The sequence below is a fragment of the Ambystoma mexicanum genome, chromosome 8 (genome assembly GCF_040938575.1).
Source record: "Ambystoma mexicanum isolate Mex_15411 chromosome 8, UKY_AmexF1_1, whole genome shotgun sequence".
In the NCBI taxonomy this organism is placed as follows: Eukaryota; Metazoa; Chordata; class Amphibia; order Caudata; family Ambystomatidae; genus Ambystoma; species Ambystoma mexicanum.
This window is the reverse complement of record NC_090929.1, coordinates 84,043,005-84,063,564: the sequence shown is the minus strand read 5'-3', so window position 1 is coordinate 84,063,564 and position 20,560 is coordinate 84,043,005. Positions and strand designations below refer to the sequence as shown.

At 46.6% G+C, this 20,560-nt stretch overlaps 1 protein-coding gene across 2 annotated transcripts in view; it reads right to left on the bottom strand.

The window, feature by feature from the left end:
• Positions 1–20,560, bottom strand: part of ADAMTS13 (ADAM metallopeptidase with thrombospondin type 1 motif 13) — a 447,185-nt gene that overhangs the window by 219,638 nt on the left and 206,987 nt on the right. For both annotated transcript variants that reach the window (XM_069609349.1, XM_069609350.1), the window contains exons 13-18: positions 20,454–20,517; positions 16,331–16,457; positions 10,301–10,446; positions 9,166–9,286; positions 1,019–1,099; positions 746–927 (exon numbers count right to left, since the gene is read on the bottom strand). In XM_069609349.1, coding sequence (XP_069465450.1) covers positions 746–927; positions 1,019–1,099; positions 9,166–9,286; positions 10,301–10,446; positions 16,331–16,457; positions 20,454–20,517 — 721 coding nt within the window. The remainder of the gene's footprint in view (positions 1–745; positions 928–1,018; positions 1,100–9,165; positions 9,287–10,300; positions 10,447–16,330; positions 16,458–20,453; positions 20,518–20,560) is intronic.

Sequence of the window (20,560 nt, the reverse complement as noted above, 5' to 3'; positions counted from 1 at the left end):
TGCCGTTGCTACCGTCCAAGTCTGCGAGCGGGTGCTGTTCCGCCAGCCAGGTCAGACCTGGCGGGCGAGAGGGCATTCGGCCTGCAAACCTGTACTCTGCCGGTCTAGTAACAACGATGCCGGTAAGCCTATCAGCAATGTTGTTACCGGACTGGCAGCGCATTAATGAGGCCCAATATCTCATCACTGCATCTCAATGTCTCATTGCCTAAATCTCAGCATCTCATCACCTGCATCCCAAACTTATCCCAACGTCTCATCAGCTGCATCTCAATGTTTCAGTGTCTGCAGCTGAACAGTTGATCAACTGTGTCTTAATGTCTCACCAACAGGATCTCAGTCTCATCACCTGCATCTTAGCATCTTTTCACCTGCCTCTTAACATTTCACCACCTGCATCTGAATGTCTCATCACCTGCATCTTAGCATCTTTTCACCTGCCTCTTAACATTTCACCACCTGCATCTGAATGTCTCATCACCTGCATCTTAGCATCTTTTCACCTGCCTCTTAACATTTCACCTCCTGCATCTGAATGTCTCATCACCTGCATGTTAGCATCTTTTCACCTGCCTCTTAACATCTCACCACCTGCATCTGAATGTCTTATCAGCTGCATCTTAGCATCTTCTCACCTGCCTCTTAACATCTCACCACCTGCATCTGAATGTCTCATCACCCGCATCTTAGCAGCTTTTCACCTGCCTCTTAATATCTCACCACCTGCATCTGAATGTCTCATCACCTGTATCTCAACGGCTTCCTGCGTTGGTCCATTGATCTGGATCTCCTCCCTCTCTGGAAGCCGGTCCTTTGTCAGAAACAATCTATATTCGATGCGGACGTCCTCCAGGGTGGAGGGGTATGTTGTGCTGAGTGAGATACTCCTCTTCCCAGACACCACGTATGCACCGCCTGTCCTCACAGCTATGGGGGACATAAATATGCACAGATCAGAGATGAGCAGGGATGGACTATTACTGAGGGGTGTTCTATGATGAAGGATATCTGCACTCACCCAAGTGTGTGAACATTGGCTTCAGGTTGGAAACGTGGACGGTGGCGGCACCAGCAGGTAGGGTCAGGAAGGTCACATACTCTGCAAAAGAAACTGGCGTCAGATAGTCTTTACATTCCCTTTTGCATCTCACAAGGATAATGCCAGAGGAGGTCTCCCTTCTCACAGGGGCCACAACATATTAATGCCAGAGGAGGTCTCCCTTCTCACAGGTGCCACAGGTGCCACAACATGCTAATGCCAGAGGAGGTCTCCCTTCTCACAGGTGCCACAACATGCTAATGCCAGAGGAGGTCTCCCTTCTCACAGGTGCCACAACATATTAATGCCAGAGGAGGTCTCCCTTCTCACAGGGGCCACAACATATTAATGCCAGAGGAGGTCTCCCTTCTCACAGGTGCCACAACATGCTAATGCCAGAGGAGGTCTCCCTTCTCACAGGTGCCACAACATGCTAATGCCAGAGGAGGTCCCCATTCCACAGTGGCCACAACATGCTAATGCCACAGGAGGTTGCCAGAGGCGGTCTCCCTTCTCACAGGGGCCACAACATGTGAATACCACAGGAGGCTGTCTTGGTTTTGGGTGCTATATTCAACTATTGGCGGGGGGTATACGCAGTGTGAGCAAGGCTGATGGACCCACTCACTTGTCATGCTAGAAGTTAGTTACTGTATGCCAGTGTTGGGCCTTGTTTCAACCACCATGCAAGGACATGTCTTAGGTGCTACATGTATCTGAGATCCAATAGGTAGGCAATGACCTGAGACTGATAGGAAGCCTTAATTTGGTTAGTTTTCATCTTAAGAAACCATGTTAAACTCATGTGTGGAATCTTCCCTGGCATCGAGGGACTGTCAACCTATGGAATCCATGTTGATGTTGAAGTAGTATCATTCACGTCAAGCTAGCATCATATTATGGAATACTTCTTGAGGTTGTGGTCCATTCATGAAACAATACTAACAGTAAGCTATGGAATCCATTGTTTTGGAAAATGGTAATGACAACATGCTGACATAATATTATAGACTCTTTCTAGGTGTAGGGGGTACCATTGTGATACCAAGCTAAACCCTATGTTATGGAATGCTTCTTGGCGTTGGAGTACTATCATGACAGCACACTAGCATTCTGTTCCGGTACCATTGGGACATCATGTTACGAAATCCATCTTGCTGTTGGGGTGCTACCATGGCACCATCCTAACATAGTACTATGGAATCCATCTTGACGTAGGGGTACTCTCGTGGCCCCATGCTAACATCATATTGTGAAGCCCTTCTTGGTATTTGGATACTGTCATGACACCTTGCTAATATGTCATGGAATCCTTTGTGATGTTAGGGTACTGTCATTCACACCGTGCTAACATCACATATTATGATACTTCTTGATGTTGGGGTACTTCCACGGCACCATCTTAACATAGTATTATGGAATCCATCTTGACGCAAAGTTACTGTTGTGGCCCCATGCTAACATCATATTGTGCAGTCCTTCTTGGTGTTTGGAGACTGTCATGACACCAAGCTAACATGTCATGGAATCCTTCTTGATGTTAGGGTACTGCTAAGACAACACACTGACATCATGTGCATTCCATTTCCTTGCTGGGGTACTTCCATGACCCTGTGCTACCATGATTGTATGCAGTCCATCTTGATGTTGTGGCCCTCATTTCACCATGCTAATATTATGCTACACATTATTTCTTGATGCAGGGGCACTGTCTTGCATGCCGTGGTAACATCATATCTTAGGATATCTCTCTCCTCACCATGCTTATGGGGGCCTAACCCCAAAGCAAACATCTCATAGAAATATCCTCGTACAGCCCTCAAGCCAAAATCCCACTTAGGATCCAATTCCTGTACTTCAAGCTGCAGAAACCAGAGAAGATCTCCAAACATATGGCAATGATAGATCCTCAGCTCTAGAGCACGGGAGCGAACCGCAGTCTCTCCATCCATGGACGGTCTCTACAATCGAGACCAACCCTAACGCAACATCCCATCCATTCCCTTCCCTCAACTAACTATACAATCTTGCAACCTGACATGTTAGGGAAGACTTCTATGGGACACCCTTTCTTTCTGACTACTGACCCGACTTTTTGGAGGTAAGTAAAGCTGTATGCTTTACTTCCTTTCATCTGTGGACATTTTTATGGAGAAACTGATCAGTCCATTAGACTATAAGTACTGAGAGACTATGGCCCTCATCACGAGTTTGCCGGTAACCAGCCTGTACTATCGATGTGTTACCAGCAGACTCGCCTTACCGTTACCAGTGCCCGATATCCTGGCGTTAATAGGATATTACAGGTGCCGGCAACATCGATAAATTCACATACCATGGAGACTCCATACAATGGGAACTACTGAATCACCGGCACTGTGGTTAACAGTGCTGGTGATTCAGTCATTTCCCTGCCGGTAGGGGCCTCAACTCCCAGCAGTTCAGGCCTGCCAGTAGTTTACTGACCCTACCGGCAGGCTCGGAGTGAGCTGGTCCAGCAAAAATACCAGAGCCGGCAGTACCAGCATTTTTTCCAGACCGACCACATGTCTCTCCTTATGCATTCCTTGATTTTTAAACTGCACAAAAACCCCCAAAGTGAAGTGCAGGTAGGATACTTTGGACCCCATTATAAGTATGGCAGTGTGGTAAAATGGAGGTAACACTTTTACTGCCACATTACTGCACAGAGGGACCACAACTTTGGCGGTGAGATGGAGGATTTTCATCTAGCTAACAGTTGGAGGAAAATCTGCCACTTTACTGGCCGAAAAATCAGCAAAATCGGTAGAATAACAACCAATGAAATTACGGCCAAAATCCCCATGGAGTCCTATGGACTCTAATAAATGGGTACTAAGACCACCTACAACCACTTGTAATCCGGCAGTAATTCCACCAGACCAAGTGTTGGTAATGCTAAATCCATTTCGTGGTATGTCTGAGGATTACTCCCGAAATACCACCAAACCTGTAATGAGGTCCAGATTTGTATCCTTATTGCTTTTAGTTTGGTGACTCTTTGGTTCCAATTGTAACCACTAATATTTGTCTACCATGTTTTGAACTTTTTACTCGTGCACATTTGCAATTACCAAAAATGGCAATTAGGAGTAGGTAGCACTCTAAGATGGCTGCTCCATAAGATTCTCGCCTGTCCTTTGACCTTATTGGTTTTTTCGACCTTCTTCCTGCCCTGTAGATTCCAGAATTGCCATATTTGCCTGGTTGCGAAGTGTTGCCAAAGTGTTCTACTGTGTGAGACTTTCTGCTGTCCTACTTGACTCGGTTGGCTAGACTTCAGTGTCTTTTCCTGTTCACCATAATAGGTTGCCCTCCCAAAATCCACCTCATTCACTCCCTGCCACACAACACTCTAGGTCTAGACCATTAAATATACCACTACCTTATTCTCGTCTGTCAACAATCCAACCAGACACTTCTCGTAACCAAGGGACTGACCATGCAGCGAATCTGCCCCAGTGTATATCTTCCCAAGAACACAGAATTACCACATTATCACACAGGTTACGTGTAATTCCGACCTGCACCAATCACACCACAGGTTGTACTCATCAGCCTTCCCCCCGTAGCACACCTGCCACCCCTTTCTGTTACAGAGCCATGTGCAGCAGGGCCAACATTATTGGCAGAAAGGGGCTAAATACCACTCCTTACCTTACCTTTGTGATGTTGGGGTACTGTCATGACACCATGATAGTAACATATTGTAGAAGCCTTCTTGTTGGGATACCATCATGACATCATACTAGCATCAGTTTGGAAATCCTTCTTGACACTGGGGTACTGTCATGGCACCATGCTATTGTCTTGTTGTCGAATCCTACATGTTGGGTTACTGTAATGCTGCCATGATAATATGTTATGTAATCCTTCTTGATGCTCGGGTGTTGTAAGGACACCATGCTAGTATCATGTTTTAGAATTTGTCTTGATGATGGGGTACTGCTATTCATTATATGCTAATATCACACATTAGAATACTTCTTGTTGTTGGCATTCTTTCTTGAGGTTGAGGTACTGCCATTCACACAACACTAACACCATGTTATGGAATCTGTCTTGATGATGGTGTATGGTCGAAGTGTCAGACTGGCGTTATAGAATCTTAATAATGGGGCACTGACAGGACAACATGCAAATATTGTGTTATGGAATCTTTTTTGATGAAGGGGTGCTATCATTGTGCTATACTAGCATCATGCTATGGAATCCTTCTTTTGTCACAATTCTCTAATTTTGCTCTCATGTCTTAGGAACATGGCTGTTCGTATGTTAGACTTTGGGTCTGGACCTTGTGGTATTTGGCTGTCCGGATCTCAGAGGTTTGGCATAATGTTCAAGATCCCTCCTCTAATCTTCGATTGTGGCCCCCAGTATGCTTTTTCATTCCAAGGAATATATTTCCTAGATGTTCTTGCATGCAGCTTTGCAGGCCCAGGATGGGTGGCAACATCACCACACTTGAAGCTGGCAGGGCCAGCCTTGATTGATCACTGCTGATGCATGTGAACCTTAGTGAGCTTTTGAAGCTCTCCCTTTGCCCCAACCTGCTGTTGTGTAGTGATGCAGTGTTCTTGTTTGTGGCTGACTGTAACAAGTGCTACACATGGCACAACACGACAGATGGGTTTCAGGTTATTTTCTTTTGAAGAATTATGGATTTTGGGTGTCCTTCAAATACCTTACAGGATTGCCCCTCCTTGGGTACATCGATATATTATTGCGGTTCAAACAAAAGTCCTGCTTTTCGTACTCCTCAATCCAGGGATCCCTTCCTGGGATGCATTCTCCCTTTTCTGTCACTCACAGTCTTGCCTCCTCTGTCTGATCGTCCACAACTCCTAAGAGACCCCGTCATCTGGGTTGCAGGGTCTTGCATGCGCCAGCACAGTAAGCCTAATCAGAAGTAGCAGCTAGGGCTGGGCATGATGGAAATGAGACCCAGAGCTTCCACCAAGAGTTCGGCCACTTGAGTTTTTCTACACGGTGGGTCTGATGCTGTGAGGGGTCAGTAATGCGAGGCAGACAACTGCTTGTGTTTTTCTCAAGATTCAACATTTTATTAAATAAACAATTTGCAAATACATTCTTGCTATTCCTCCTCTATCAGGGAATTCCCTACCTGGTCTAAAGGCTAAGGGAATAACTCCTAAAATAGACAAACTGGCCTTCATACTAAACAGCAAAACATTCAAAGGAAATCATGAACAACATAAAATAATGAACAGTATTTAGCTAGTATTTTGGATGACCTTGACCTGTCCCGGGTAAATCCCTTCCCCATGGGTTTCCAAAAAGTCTCAAAATGTTCAAAGGAAAAGAAAAGTCAAACCAGTTCTTGTGAGTTCCAAGTCACCACATAGGTTCATCAAATAAAAATCCACTGGTAACACTTCTTGAGCTTTCAATTGAAAATATCCTGTTCCAATTGCAGCCAGGAAAATAGCACCAATGGTAATCCTGAATGTCTTCTTTCCAAGATGAATTGCCACAGTTCAAAGATTAGGTTAGCAACTTCTTCTACAACTTTACAATTGATTACAACCTCTGCAGTACATTTGGTTTAATTGTCAGGATGCTTCTCTTTGGGTTTGCCTTCTGCCTCAGGCTTCAGCACGGTCACGGCTCTGCAATCACAGCCACTCAGCGCGCCTGAGGAAAGCTCCACTCTCAGCACGTCCTCCTCAGTGCAGTCATGGTAATGCAGGGTTTGAGACCAAAGGGCCCTTTTAGAACTTGCAGCTGAAATCTGCTGTCTCCACGTCCTGGCATCCTTTCTGTGATCACACTTCCTCGTGAATAGCCAGCCTCATGCTCTTCTACTACTGATTCTGCTGCCAGCCTTCCAATTCCTGCTCCAGCTCCTTCCCTCTCCCCTCTCCCCTCTCCTGCTGCAACATGTCATGCCTCACAAGTTTGGCAATTGGCTTCAGGTGTGAGCCATTGGTTTCAATTGCCTGACCGATGCAAAGGCTGTAACGCCTAATAGAGAGAGAACTGGAAGACGCAGGAAAACCCTACGCCCTGGATGAGGGTATTATTGTACTAGAGAATGCTGAAGAAATGTCCAGAGGACGTGATTTAGAAAAGTATCAACATTTATTTTGCATGATACACAATTTATAGAAATAATCATATATTAATGCCCACTTCAAAATGTAATTTGCATTGCAGGAAAGCATAAAACTACATAAAAGCTATAAGAGCCATACCATTTAAACTGGCCAGCGTGTTCCATTTCATCTGGCCTTCGAAGCACAGGACTATAGAAGCAAGTACACTGTAATGGTTCTCCTGATGAAGACGTTGACTTAATCATCTCTTAACGTCGAAACCGGTTGAGAATACAAATGGGAATGTGATCTGCTGAATAGACATTGTTCTGTTCCACCCCATTAGTAGATTACATGTGACAGAATTATTGTGATCTTTAACATTCAATGTATATGCAACAAAGTTGTTTGTGGTGACAATTAGAATGTTCCACCACATAATGTTCTACTGGATTGGTATGCATTATAGTGGCTTTTGGAGGAATGTCTGGCACTGAATGTGGGGAAAGGTGTGTATGATTCACTGTGTATGGAGTTTAAATGGTATGGCTTGTATAACTTTTATGTAGTTTCATGCTTTCCTGCAATGCAAATTAAATTTTGAAGTGCGCCTTAATATATGATTGATTCTATTTTTATAAATTATGTATCATGCAAAATAAATGTTGATACTTTTCTAAATCACGTCCTCTGGACATTTCTTCGGCATTCTCTGTTATGTCTAATAGCCAGACTACTATATCTACATGCTTCTTTAGCCCTCTTCTTCATCTCAGTCCCTATAGATTCTGGGACATGTAGTTTACTTCATCCAAGTCAGGTTTTTCTACTTCGTGAGTATCTTTAAGGGTAGATTTAATTCCCTTAGTAAATGTAACAGGGGCGCTGTATGTTTTTACTTTGATAGAGGAAGATGATCTAGAGAAGACACCATCTCCACCATTCCTTGTAGTGTGCCTTTGGTTTTGAGGAGGACATTTAGGAACCAAAAAGATTATTTCTTTTGGTATAATATGCTTTGCTGTTACAACCTTAAGGTTTACCACCTTAGATTTAATAGGAGGCTTAAAGACATTAAAATGACAGTTAGCCATAACCTCTTCTGGTACAGAGGTAAGAGTATCCCTTTCAGAGGAAAAATACTGTGTCTCATCCAACGCAATCTCCCTACTACCCTAGGCCTTGACTCCACCCAGGTGATCCTCCCGCAGTACACCACCCCCAAGGTTGGGATCAGGAAGCGTCTGCCTTCCCCTGGCCACCTGGGAGGACACGTTAGGCAGGGTTTCAGTGAGGGATCCGCAGGATTCGTCACAGTACCTTTTTCACCTCTGTGTCTTGAGGTCCTGACTCCAGTTTTCCATCCTCGTCTACTTCCTCCAGTTGCACCGGTCCTTCATGCACAACCTGATCTTTCCGCTTCTCGCTCTCTTACTTCTTAGTCAATGCCTGGTGATCATGCTTTTAACCCTCCTCCACTCACACCATCAGTCCTAGTGTATGTCAGTTTCTCTCTCACATGCCTCTGGTCTTTTCCTTGAATCTCCTTTTGACTAGTCTTCTACTCCTTATTTCTTCAACATACACACTCCTTAATATTCCTCCTCTTCTTCTCCGCTGCCACCACTAACCTCCCCCTGAATGCAATACTGCTCCTCCTCCCCCTTTATGCCACCTCTAACCTCCTTCTGAATATACCCGCTCCTCTCTGAAAATCTCACTGCCGCCAATCCCCTCTGTACCCTTTCATGATTGATCTCTCCCTCCAACCTCCTCACTCTTTCTGTTGCTTCTGTTGCTCCTTCTCTCCACCTCCTCATTCTTCACTACCTCCAACCTGCTCTCCTGCTTCTTGGTCACCTCTCTACATCTCTGTGGAGTTGTAGCACTTTCTCACAGACTATGGTAAGGTAACGCTATTGAACCCCTTGATGCTGAGGTTCACTGTCATAAACACCAGGTTCGACACAATACGCAGGCTGCCGTTTGAGTCAAAGGTTATGCACCACGCTAGGATTATGCTATAGGTGGGATATGTTTCTAGTTTACCTTGAGCTTCCCCTTCAGTAAATGATCCATTGACTCTGGAGCATGTGCTGTTATCTCCCCCACACACCTGGCACAGGTCCATGGCTTTCCCAGAGTCCATCTTCCCGTCACAGCCAAACCTCTGCAAAGAGAAGGTGGCAAATAAATGACACTCTTGCAATACACCATCATCACTAGCAAATCACCATTGCCAACGCATGACTCTCACTGATGCATTCCACCCACTAATGCACCAAAACATCACCATTGGCAAAATGTCATTCACCCCCATGCATCATTCCTGCCAATGCAGCACTAAGGATAGCACCATCACCAAAGCAGTATTTTAAGAGAAAGCGAGAGTCCAGAAGATATGCATTGTCTTCCACTCGCATGAGTCTTAACTAAAGAAGGCAGAAAGACAGGGGTCAAGGGTGGGAAGGATGGGTGGATGAAGAGTAGTCCATGGATGGATTATTGGATAAAGCGGTGGGAGGAAGGACTAGAGGATGGAAGGGAGAGAGAATTGTTGAATAACAAGGAGTCCATGGAGGAAGGGAATTGATAAATAGACAATGGATGGATGGATTAAGAACCAGTTAATAATAAATAGATGTATATAGATTAAAGCAGACCGGCAGATAGATGTGTAGCTGCATGGATGGGTGAACAGGAGTGCTTAGGAAAAGAGCAGGTAGATGGATTGATGAATTAATGAATGGCTGGATGAATGGCTGGACATATGGGAGATCACACAATGGTCAAATACATGGATTGAACAACCAATGGATGAATGATTAGCTGTGTGGATGGACATTATACAATGGACTGACAGGCAGATGGGTGCGCATTACGCAGTGAATGGTCAGAGTGAGAGGGTGAGTGCACTGCTGGATGTATAAATAGATGGAAGGATGTGAAGGTAAAAGGATGAAGACATCTGCACAGAGTAGTGGGTGAATGGAAAAGTTGAATATTTGAATAGTAGAAGTGGCTCAATGCACAGACAGCAAATAGGAAGGAGGTAGACAGTAAATGGGGTGGATAAGTTAATTAGTTCACAGTTGTCTGCATTCATCTTCTATACATTACTTTCTTTGAGTGAAGTCCCAGGTTTTACTCTCAAAATGCCAGACCTGGGCAGACTAGACCTTACCCTGCAGCTCCCGGCCACGCACAGGTTGAGGCCCATCTCTTCGCCGCCGCCCTGCTCACACCTTGTGCCATCCATGAAGTGCTGTCCCCGGCTCACCATGAAGCTCTTGCCCTTCGCCTTGCACATGTACTGGCATAGGGCATCTCCTGGGTGAGGAAGCACAGCAACATAGACTATGAGGGGGATAATGACCACCATTCCTATCCAGTCTGGCCATTCCCTGCAGATAAGGCCAGCCAGGCCAGTGTGGCCATTCATTGCAGAAAAGACTTCCGACACGCCTATCCAGTCTGGCCATTTACTGCAGGTAAGGTTAGCAAAGCCTACCCAAACTGACCATTCCTTTAAGGTAATGACAACTAACCTAGCCCATCTAGTCTGACCATTCCTTTCGGATAAGGATCCCCAACAAGCCCATCTAGTCTGACTATTCCCTGAGATATGGCTGTCCAGGCCCATGCGGTCTGACCATTCCCTGCGGAAAAGGACACCAATAGGCCCATCCATTCTGACCTATCCCTGCAGAAAAGGCCAGAGAGGCAATGCAGTCTGATCATTCCCTTCAGAAAGGGACTCCCTCCCAAGAGGCCTATCGAGCTTGACTATTTACTGCATGTAAGGCCGACCATCCAACACAGTTTGACCATTCCCTACAGATAAGGTTTTCCAAGAGGCCCCAGATATATGTGACCAAGCCTATTCAAGTTAAGTGCAACTGACCAATCCCAACCAGTTTAGCCATTCCCTGCAGATAGGGACCAACAACCAGGCCATTCCAGTTTGATATTGACCGCAGATATAGGGGCAGCCAGGTTTATGCAAGCTCACCATTCCCTGCGGATATGTCAGTCCCATACAGTCTGAAAATGTCCTGCACATAAGGACTCCCAACCGGCCCATTCCATGGAGAAAATAGTGGGCAGGCGCACAAAGCTAACCTTTGCAGATAAAGATAGTGAACCAGGTCCATATAGGTTGATCATTAAGCCGAAAAGGTCCAGCTAGTCTGGCCATTCCCTGCAGATAAGGGAGGCAAGGCATCTTCAATCTAACTATTCCCTAGAGGTAAGAGCAGTCGACTAGGGCCTTTCAGTCTGACTAATCCCTGCAGACCCATGAGAGGAACATAATCAGCACTATATCAGCTGCCTTCAATATCAGACACACAATCCTAATCAAGAGACTGGAGGAATCCAGTATTCAAAGCTCCGCACTACAATGGCTGAAATCCTTCCTCGCCGACCAAACAGAAAGAACCAACATTCCACCACTCACATCGTACACAAAAAATATTACCTGTGATGTACCACAAGGATCAAACCTCTCCCCACGCCTCTTCAACATTTATATGACCCCCCCTAATGAAACTCATTCAAATCCATGAACTGACAGCCTACAACTACGCAGACATGCCTCGCAGACAAACACCTGAATGGCAAATAACATCCTCAAACTAAACCCAACCAAAACAGAAATATTAATCCCCCCACAAGAAGATAGTTCAACACAGCCATCCCTCATGTGGCCCCCGACCATTGGAACCCAAGCAGAGATGTCAACAGTGATAACTAAATCTGGGAATCCTCAAGGACAACAGCCACAACTTGGAACCACAAGTCAACGCAATAGCCAAAAAATGCTTTTACCTCCTCCATTTAATAAGAGGGGTCCTCCCTTACCTCAACTTTGCACACAGAAACCGTACAATCATGTCCTTGATGTTATCAAGGATAGTCTATGCAAATAATCTATACCTGGAAATGCCTGAACGCCTCACCAAAAAACTACAACACATACACAATACTGCAGCAAGACTACACCTGAGACTAAATAGAAGCGACTATATCACACTGGCCCTAAGAAGTCTACACTGGCTACCAGTAAAGAATGTCTGACAGAGGGACTCCCAGGACCTGCCTTGTTAATTTGCATAATTTAAGTAACTTTAGGTCACCCTAAATTACTAGGGGAATCCAGACGTGGACCCCTTGCTCACTATTCTTATAGAGTCAGAGCTCCACTCTACTGATGAGGTCCAACTAGACCAAAACACGTGTCTTGGGTTGCTGTTGGTACTCTTGTTCAGAAGAAAATTGCCTAGCATTTTGGTGCTGGACTGCACCAGAGCAGGACATAGACTGATATCTTTTGGATATTTCTCCTCTGTGAAAGATAGTGAGCTAAAGAATCTGGGTAAGGCTCTCGTAACCAGGACTAATGTCTGGCAGAGGGACTCCCAGGACCCCCTTGTTAATTTACCAGTAAAGAAACACATCAACTTCAAAGCCACCTGCATTGCCCATAAATCACTACAAGGAGCCAGATTCATCCAAACTAAAATCCCCCGATATCAGCCGCGGAGAGACTTAAGATCCAACACCGACCTCCAAACAGAAACAAGACACTAAGAGAAAAGAACATTAAGAGGAACTGCTTTTCCAATCTGATAGCCAAACTATGGAACTCGATCCTTAAGGAAATAAGAATGACAGAAGACCAACTAACTTTCAGTTAACTTCTAAAAACCTAGCTATTCAACTCGCCGTGATAAACACTTACTAACCATTCAATAATCACCCCACGAATGGACGACCCAACCCACACAATCCCTGCTTCTACAAACCAAAAACAGGAAACGGGGCAAACAAGGGATACATTTAGAATGGAAAACAATAACATAACTACAAATACCCAGAGATCACCCAAAACCCACTAACCACTTCTTCTCTCACACAACCAACACTCCACTCCTACAAGAGACACCCACAGGGCTAGTGAAAGAACCCACCAAAACACGCAAAACCGCACATCACTCTAACCAAGCTACAAACCCAACCCCCTCAGACAAGAAAAGTCAAACACTGGGCGCCGTCCTGCCAGACACAACAAGCCCAGTGCACAACACAAAGCACATGCAGTAAGCTCAGACACACATAATCCCAGTTGCTCCTGGTTCTGCACACAGCAACAGATGAGCACAGCATCTATGCTATCCCACTCCCCCTCGCTAACCAACACTACCCACTTTTCCTTACAGAGCACCGTGAGCGCCTGGATACCATGAAGATGGGAGCGGTGCATGGTATAAGTCAACTTAACATAACAGAAAAGGACAACAAAGCCAGCCAGCCTGTCCAGACTGACCATTCCATGCAGATAAGGCCTGCACGGCCCATGCCCTCCATGAAGACGAGGACTGCCAACCAACTCCAAATATGTTGGCCATTCCCTGCAGATAAGGATTCCCAGCAGACTCACCTTGTTAAGGTAAGGTATGCAAGGACCATCCACCCTTACCATGGCCTGCCGATAAGGATTACCAGCGGACTCACCTTGTTAAGGTAAGGTATGCAAGGACCATCCACCCTTACCATGGCCTGCAGATAAGGATTCCCAGCGGACTCACCTTGTTAAGGTAAGGTATGCAAGGACCATCCACCCTAACCATGGCCTGCAGATAAGGATTTGCAGCGGACTCACCTTGTTAAGGTAAGGTATGCAAGGACCATCCACCCTTACCATGGCCTGCAGATAAGGATTCCCAGCAGGCTCACCTTGTTAAGGTAAGGTATGCAAGGACCATCCACCCTTACCATGGCCTGCAGATAAGGATTCCCAGCAGGCTCACCTTGTTAAGGTAAGGTATGCAAGGACCATCCACCCTTACCATGGCCTGCAGATAAGGATTTCCAGCAGGCTCACCTTGTTAAGGTAAGGTATGCAAGGACCATTCACCCTTACCATGGTCTGCAGATAAGGATTCCCAGCAGGCTCACCTTGTTAAGGTAAGGTATGCAAGGACCATTCACCCTTACCATGGCCTGCAGATAAGGATTCCCAGCAGGCTCACCTTGTTAAGGTAAGGTATGCAAGGACCATCCACCCTACCCATGGCCTGCAGATAAGGATTCCCAGCAAGCTCACCTTGTTAAGGTAAGGTATGCAAGGACCATCCACCCTAACCATGGCCTGCAGATAAGGATTCCCAGCAGGCTCACCTTGTTAAGGTAAGGTATGCAAGGACCATCCACCCTTACCATGGCCTGCAGATAAGGATTCCCAGCAGGCTCACCTTGTTAAGGTAAGGTATGCAAGGACCATCCACCCTAACCATGGCCTGCAGATAAGGATTCCCAGCAGGCTCACCTTGTTAAAGTAAGGTATGCAAGGACCATTCACCCTTAGCATGGCCTGCAGATAAGGATTCCCAGCAGGCTCACCTTGTTAAGGTAAGGTATGCAAGGACCATCTACCCTAACCATGGCCTGCAGATAAGGATTCCCAGCAGGCTCACCTTGTTAAGGTAAGGTATGCAAGGACCATCCACCCTTACCATGGCCTGCAGATAAGGATTCCCAGCAGGCTCACCTTGTTAAGGTAAGGTATGCAAGGACCATCCACCCTAACCATGGCCTGCAGATAAGGATTCCCAGCAGGCTCACCTTGTTAAGGTAAGGTATGCAAGGACCCTCCACCCTAACCATGGCCTGCAGAGAAGCGCAGGCATGAAGCCCACCCACAGGGACCTTCCCCTTCAGAAAGAGACCACCACCCAGCCCCGTCCATCCTGCCCACTTCCGACAGCTACACGTCACCAGGTCTATCCATTCTGACCATTCTCCCAATAATCTCCGAGCACCTATAAGACTGGATCGGAACCTGGGCAGAGCTATCCATTCTCGGGCTCCTTCTTAATGTACCTTCTAAACTCTTCTAAAGTGCTAAGGCGATCTGCTATCATCTGATGGGGACATCACAAGGAAAGGAGAAAACTGGCCACCGGGCATCGGAATAAAGTTTAGGTTCGCTGGATTCTATTGCTTAGATGTACCAGTATGTGCTTTATGAAGTCCCATTAGAAGAGATGCAAACATGGACTAATTGCAATGGTAATTGGTTATTTATAACGTGCTTAATACCCAGAGGTTTCTAAGCGCGGACCCGGGGATCGAACCTGTGTTTCTTCCAAGGCGAGCGTGTTGCCCCTGAGCTATCCTCCCAAGACTAGAAGTAAGGAGAAGCAAATGCTAATAACATTCACACTCCAAAGGGAATTAACACAGACGAGAGGTTGCATTCTTCACTGGAAAATGACTCACTGACCTTATCTTTGCAGATGGAGGATGCTGAAGAGTAACATTATGAAATAAGTATCACAAAGCTGTTTTTTGGTCCTTCCCTAGATGGGCCTCATTGCAAGATGGGCGGTGAATCGGTAGTGAATCTCCGGAATTACCGCCATACTTGGTTAGTTTTACCACGACTTGGTCCAGTGGACTTACCACATGGTAATGAGTGGTGGCAAGGAAAATCCCATTTCTGGAATCCCTAGGACGCCTTGGGGGATTTTGGCAGAATCACAGTGATCAAATCTGCAGATTTTTGGTTTTAAAACTGAGCATTTACCTGTAAATCCTCCATTATAAGATCAAACTGGTGCAGTAAAAACAGCGAAAATTCTATTAACGGCAAAAAAGAGGCGGTAAAAGAATGACCGCCACTCTTTCAACGCACTGCCGAAATCGCAATGAAACCCATAGTTTTTTTAGCCCAACTGTGCTGCAGAGTGCTGTGTTTTACTTGTAAAGTTCCAATTCCAGAAAGGCTAATCCAGCCCTTCATCCATGTAATGTCTGTAATCCAAGGTATCCAGTCAATATGTTGAATTTTTTGGGGGGAAATACCAAAATTTCGAACCAAAAGTGCCGAATTTTTTTTTTTCAATTTATTGGTTTTTATTTTATAGGATTTAGTTTTGTTTAGTTAACAAAAAAAATATGTTTTTAAACAAAAAACAGGGGTTGTGGGGAACCCCCCCCAAATTTTTCTTTTTTTAAAAAGGCACTATTGTTTAGGCACCAACAGAAATCTCATCGTGGGCTGTGTGCATTTTAAAGGGTCATAATAATAACATCCTGAGAACATGACTGCCTCCTCAGACTAATAACATGCATACATTACATCGCCACACGTCAACACAGCCTGCGCATGGAGCCAAGAAACGGCGCCTTTGGGAAGCTGCATGTTTACCTCTGGCGTTATCGAGGGCAGAGGTCCATCTATAGAAGGAGGGAACTCCTGGGCTCAGGAACAAGGGCTTTGTGTCTGTAGCCGCGCATTGCTCTGCCATGAAGGCCGACTGTGTTCTCAAGCAGGCCTGCGGAAAGGCAGAAGACACATTTTCAAAGCCAATAGTTCTTCATGTAAGATATGATAGTTTATTTGTATAGTGCTGTTTCAAAGCACTTCAAGACAGGGGGGAGCAAGGGAAAATACAAAAGCATTCTTACAAGGTCTTGAGACATTAAGAATGGGTAATTGACTATCGTACTAGGCCAGACGACATTTCAGATAGTGCAAAAGCATTGACAAGAAGTGAGGGAAGGAAGGGGGCAAGGGTGAGGAAGGTGAGGACAAAACAATAACTATCCTACTAGGCCTGACGACATCTCAGATAGTGCAAGAGAATTGCCAATAATGAGAGAAGGAAGGGGGTGGAGAGCGGCTGAGGAAGCGTGTATATGATGAATCCCTTTGGTATGCTAAGGCAAGTACTCTAGGGGTCAAGAAAGATGTACTGTCAAAGCTTGGCCACCATGGCAGGGAGCAGGGCATGCTGTTTCTGATGAAGTCACTTTAGAAAGGCTAAGGGGGAAGGAGGGTTTCTTGGAGTCCCTGGGGGTTCGGCACTGCCGCCCACTCCCCAATGCTGCCCTGGAGTTGGTATACAAGGGATCCCTCAGGACCTCCACCGCATCCCTAGACTTATAGGCTGTATTCTTCAGTGTTGCCAGAAACCAATAACATTGACCCTGGCTACACGTTGTAGCATGATTATAAAAGAGGCAGACACGGTGGGCCTAAGAATGGCAGCTGCTAAGCCTCTGCTCGTGGGTCTCCACCAGAGGCATGGTGTACCAAATAGGGTGACAGGTGCATCAACATACTTTGCAAAATAAGCTGCAAGTCACCTGCACTGGCAAAAAGAGTGTGCAGTCAGAACAGCAGAGCGAGGAGTAGACCTAGAGGGAAGCACAGTCAGAACAGCAGAGCGAGGAGCAGACCTAGCGGGAAGCACAGTCAGAACAGCAGAGCGAGGAGCAGACCTAGCGGGAAGCACAGTCAGAACAGCAGAGCGAGGAGCAGACCTAGCTTAGAGGGAAGCACAGTCAGAACAGCAGGGCGAGGAGCAGACCTAGCCTAGAGTGAAGCACAGTCAGAACAGCAGAGCGAGCAGCAGACCTAGAGAGAAGCACAGTCAGAACAGCAGAGCGAGGAGCAGATGTAGAGAGAAGCACAGTCAGAACCGCAGAGCGAGAAGTAGACCTAGAGGGAAGCTCAGTCAGAAAAGCAGAGTGAGCAGCAGACCTAGGGAGAAGCACAGTCAGAACAGCAGAGCGAGGAGCAGATGTAGAGAGAAGCACAGTCAGAACAGCAGAGCGAGGAGCAGACCTAGAGAGAAGCACAGTCAGAACAGCAGAGCGAGGAGCAGACCTAGCCTAGAGGGAAGTACAGTCAGAACAGCAGAGCGAAGAGCAGACCTAGAGAGAAGCACAGTCAGAACAGCAGAGTGAGCAGCAGACCTAGAGAGAAGCACAGTCAGAACAGCAGAGCGAGGAGCAGACCTAGAGAGAAGCTCAGTCAGAACAGCAGAGCGAGGAGCAGACCTAGCCTAGAGGGAAGCACAGTCAGAACAGCATCACGAGCAGCAGACCTAGAGGGAAGCACAGTCAAACCAGAAGAGCGAGGAGCAGACCTAGCCTAGAGGGAAGCACAGTCAGAACAGCAGAGCGAGGAGCAGACCTAGCCTAGAGGGAAGCACAGTCAGAACAGCATCACGAGCAGCAGACCTAGAGGGAAGCACAGTCAAAACAGAAGAGCGAGGAGCAGACCTAGCCTAGAGGGAAGCACAGTCAGAACAGCAGAGCGAGGAGCAGACCTAGAGAGAAGCTCAGTCAGAACAGCAGAGCGAGGAGCAGACCTAGCCTAGAGGGAAGCACAGTCAGAACAGCAGAGCGAGGAGCAGAGCTAGAGGGAAGCACAGCACCAGTGACCACCAGCAGCACAATAATGGGGTCCAGTGCCCATGAAGGTGAGGTCGCCTAACTAAAGGATGGCAGGCTGCCCTTTAGTGTCTGCGGTGTGTTGAGCCACTCCACAAACCAAGTCAAATCAGATGAAGAATCGGTGTGGTTTTCCCAATGGGTCCCGCTGCTTAGAGGGGCCGCTCTCGAGTAACAAACAGCTGGCACACAGAGGCCAATCCCACAGCTGGGAAAGAAGCAAGAAAGGAGAGGAGTAGAAACATCAAGGCGTGGGAAGTGAGGAGAACAACTGGCGAGAGAGAGAGAGAAAGGGGGAATTGTGAGGAGGAGGATAAGCATCAGCAGGGAGACAGATTTGAGGAGGAGGGAACCTTCGAGAGAGAAAGAGAGAGAGAAGGAAGGAAGAGGAGGCATAGGAGGTACCTCGCGGGGAGAAAGATGAGAGAAGAAGGAGACAGAGATAGGAGAGGTGGAGGAAGAGAACCTTCAAGGGGAGCGAGACGAAGGCGATGAGAAGAAATACCAAAAGAGAGAGAAAGGAGAGGTGGAGGAAAAGAACCTTCAAGGGGAGCGAGACCGAAGGCGATGAGAAGAACTACAAAAAGAGAGAGAAGGGAGAGGTGGAGGAAAAGAACCTTCAAGGGGAGAGAGACCAGAGGCGATGAGGAGGAATACCAAAAGAGAGAGAAGGGAGAGGTGGAGGAAAAGAACCTTCAAGGGGAGCGAGAACGAAGGCGATTAGAAGAACTACCAAAAGAGAGAGAAGGGAGAGGTGGAGGAAGAAGAACGTCAAGGGCGAGAGAGAGTAGAGTAGGGGGAGAAACATCAAGTAGAGAGACATCCAGAGTGAGAAAAAAGAGAGAAGGAGATACGTCAAGAGAAGGTGAAAAAGGGACTGAGATGGGAGAAGGAGCGAGAAAAAGAGAGAAGGAAAAAGAACTGAAGTAAGAGGGAGAAGACCAGAGGGAGGAGAGAAGGAACGTTAATACAAGAAGGAAGGAAGGATGGTGTTGCAGTGCTATTAAACAGCTGTTTGGAAGGATGCTCCAGAACAGCTGAGCTGGTGGCAGCCAAAGGGCCCGAGATCCCAAACGGAGTCTAGCAGCTGCGGCGGCCTACACCCGAGAGAGGACATATGAAGCCTTCTTATGAGGGGGAGCTGGAGGCACCCTGGGGTGCAACAGATCATGCCCGGTAGGGACTCCAGAAGGATCAACAGGACACCCCGATATAGACTGAAAGGAAAGAGGTGTCCAGGAAGACTATACCATCCCTGAGACTGTGAGAGGCTGTGTGATCCACGCAGGGCACGGCCATGACCTAGGAACTGAGGGACGGCTCTGGACTATTGTCCTAACATAAATGGAGCATGAGGTAGCGACAGGCACCCTATGAAACAGATTGATAGTACACATCTCCATCCTACACCCATCTCTCCATTCCTCTCCATCCCATGCTGACCCTTCTCCAGCTTCTGCCCATCCTTTTCTGTCCACACTTCTTCATCCTGTATCTATTCTTGCCCATCCTATGTCCATCCTTCTCATTCCAATGTATAACAGTCTCTTTCTTTTTATCTTTTTTCTTTCTTTCTTTGTTTATTTCTATCACCCTTCCCTATCATATGCCCATCCTTTTCTGTACATCCTTCTCAATTTGGTTTCACCCTTTTGGTCATTACTTTCATTCCCTAGCTGCGCCCTTGTCTATGCTATGTCAATCCTTCTATGCTATGCCCAGCCATCTCTATGCTATGCCCATCCTTCTGGCTGAGAGACAGAGGGTAGAGGTGATCGGTGTGGCAAGGAGGTATTGCTACAGAAGAGGGACAGCCAATAAGGGTAGGTGGATGGCTCCAGCAAGAATCACACGTTGACCAAGCGATTCTGGCATTAAAATACTAACCTTTGACCTGGTATTTCTGACCCCAATTCTTGACCTTGCTATAGAACGACAGCTTGAGGAATTGGGTGTATTACATATATTGTATACAAATAAAACGTAAGGAGTTCAGACCTAACAGGCCACAAGGAGGTGAGAAGGATTAGCTGGTTAGTTAGTGGGGAGGGTAAGTAATGTCTCCTTCCTCAGTGGACTGCTCCACTTACCTGAGTGTTACACATTTCTGCCTGTAGGTCTGGCCCCTCACAGCTACGCCCTCCGAAGGCGGGCCTGGAAAGAGCAGGGAAAAATAATAATGGAATAGAGAAGGGAA